The 1,203-nt window shown below is 32.9% G+C and overlaps 1 protein-coding gene across 1 annotated transcript; it reads right to left on the bottom strand.

The window, feature by feature from the left end:
* Positions 1–271: 271 nt before the first annotated feature.
* On the bottom strand, positions 272–1,054 carry LOC136066144 (L-ascorbate oxidase homolog). Its single transcript, XM_065770003.1, has 2 exons — positions 923–1,054; positions 272–825 (listed from the first exon to the last, which is right to left on the bottom strand). Exons 1-2 carry the CDS (start codon positions 998–1,000, stop codon positions 613–615), a joined length of 291 nt encoding a protein of 96 aa, XP_065626075.1. The 5' UTR covers positions 1,001–1,054; the 3' UTR covers positions 272–612.
* Between the last annotated feature and the right edge of the window lie 149 nt (positions 1,055–1,203).

Genomic DNA, 1,203 nt, shown 5'->3' on the forward strand with positions numbered 1-1,203 from the left:
TTTTTAGATGACTGAAAGTAAGAAAGCGATATGAACAAAATGATTTTGCATTATTCTGCTGAACCTTTGATAAAGCAAAGGTTAAAATTTCTTGTCATTACTAAAGTGAAAGTGGTAGGCCATCTTTCATCTCTGTATGACTAATATCTGTGAATAAACAAATTTTTGTTTTTGAACTGTAAATCATTTAGTGGGGACATGCAAAAGCCAAATTCCTTGAGATCTAAACAAGGTCAGGCCAGTGGCCGGTTGTCATTTGTCCTCATTGCAATAATTCAAAAAATGATTTCATTAATAATTAAATCTAAGAAACGCCCAAGAAAGGCTTATAACAATATAATCCTTTGTTTTGCCACAAGCTTGCTTTAATAAACACAGCAAAATGAGTTGGTAAACGTTTACAGAGAAAATTCTATCTAGTTTATTCATCAAAACTAGATTGTATCCAATTAAATGCTAAAAAAAAAATTCTAATACAAGAATTTATTGCTGGAACAATAATTTTACATAATTATAAACCAAGCAAAACTTTGTAGCAAAGAATGCAACCCCAAGTTGAGGTTGATTATATATAATTGTAATGGTTAATTCATTCTTCTTCAGCTTTTTTGCTTAAAGAGGTCTTGTTTCTCTGCCTGCAGCCTTGCCACAGAGAAGAGCATTCTTTGGAATTGGATATTCATCCCTCATCGACTCAACGGGTGAGTATACGCGGAGATAAAATTGTTGTCCAAGGTATTGCCGAGCCCAAAACTCAGTTCTCACATTCCACATTCCCACATTATCAAGTGCCATGTAAATAGCAGTCCATGACTTGGGATATACCTGTGCCACCAACAATAAACCATTTAGTACCATAATGTATAAATTGGTTAACTTATAATACTATGATTAATGCATTAATTCAGGACACAAGACTAACCTGTGTGGTGGATCGTGAAACTGCATCTCTTAGATTGTACTGTTTTCGACTAGCTGGTGTCCACACTCCTCCATCCATTCTGCATTACAACATTCCAAGGTTAGTACTCTAAGTGTGCATTAGATAAAGGAAAATGTTCAACCTTTAATCAATTTCACTAAAAAAAGAATTTACAAAACAAATGTTGATTAGTAATACATCAACAATATAATAAATACATATTCTAAGTACTTATTTGTTCTTTGTTTCAAAATTGACACATCAGATTGTAAGACTCATAA

Source organism: Quercus suber, unplaced genomic scaffold (genome assembly GCF_002906115.3).
Source record: "Quercus suber isolate HL8 unplaced genomic scaffold, Cork oak 2.0 scaffold_2299, whole genome shotgun sequence".
Classification (NCBI taxonomy): Eukaryota; Viridiplantae; Streptophyta; class Magnoliopsida; order Fagales; family Fagaceae; genus Quercus; species Quercus suber.

Bases quoted from the DNA above. Each gene is read 5' to 3' on its own strand.
- LOC136066144 (XM_065770003.1), bottom strand. From the start codon at position 1,000: ATGGATGGAGGAGTGTGGACACCAGCTAGTCGAAAACAGTACAATCTA. The intron at 826-922 runs GTTAGTCTTGTG...TTGGTGGCACAG, and splicing joins TTTCACGATCCACCACACAG to GTATATCCCAAGTCATGGAC.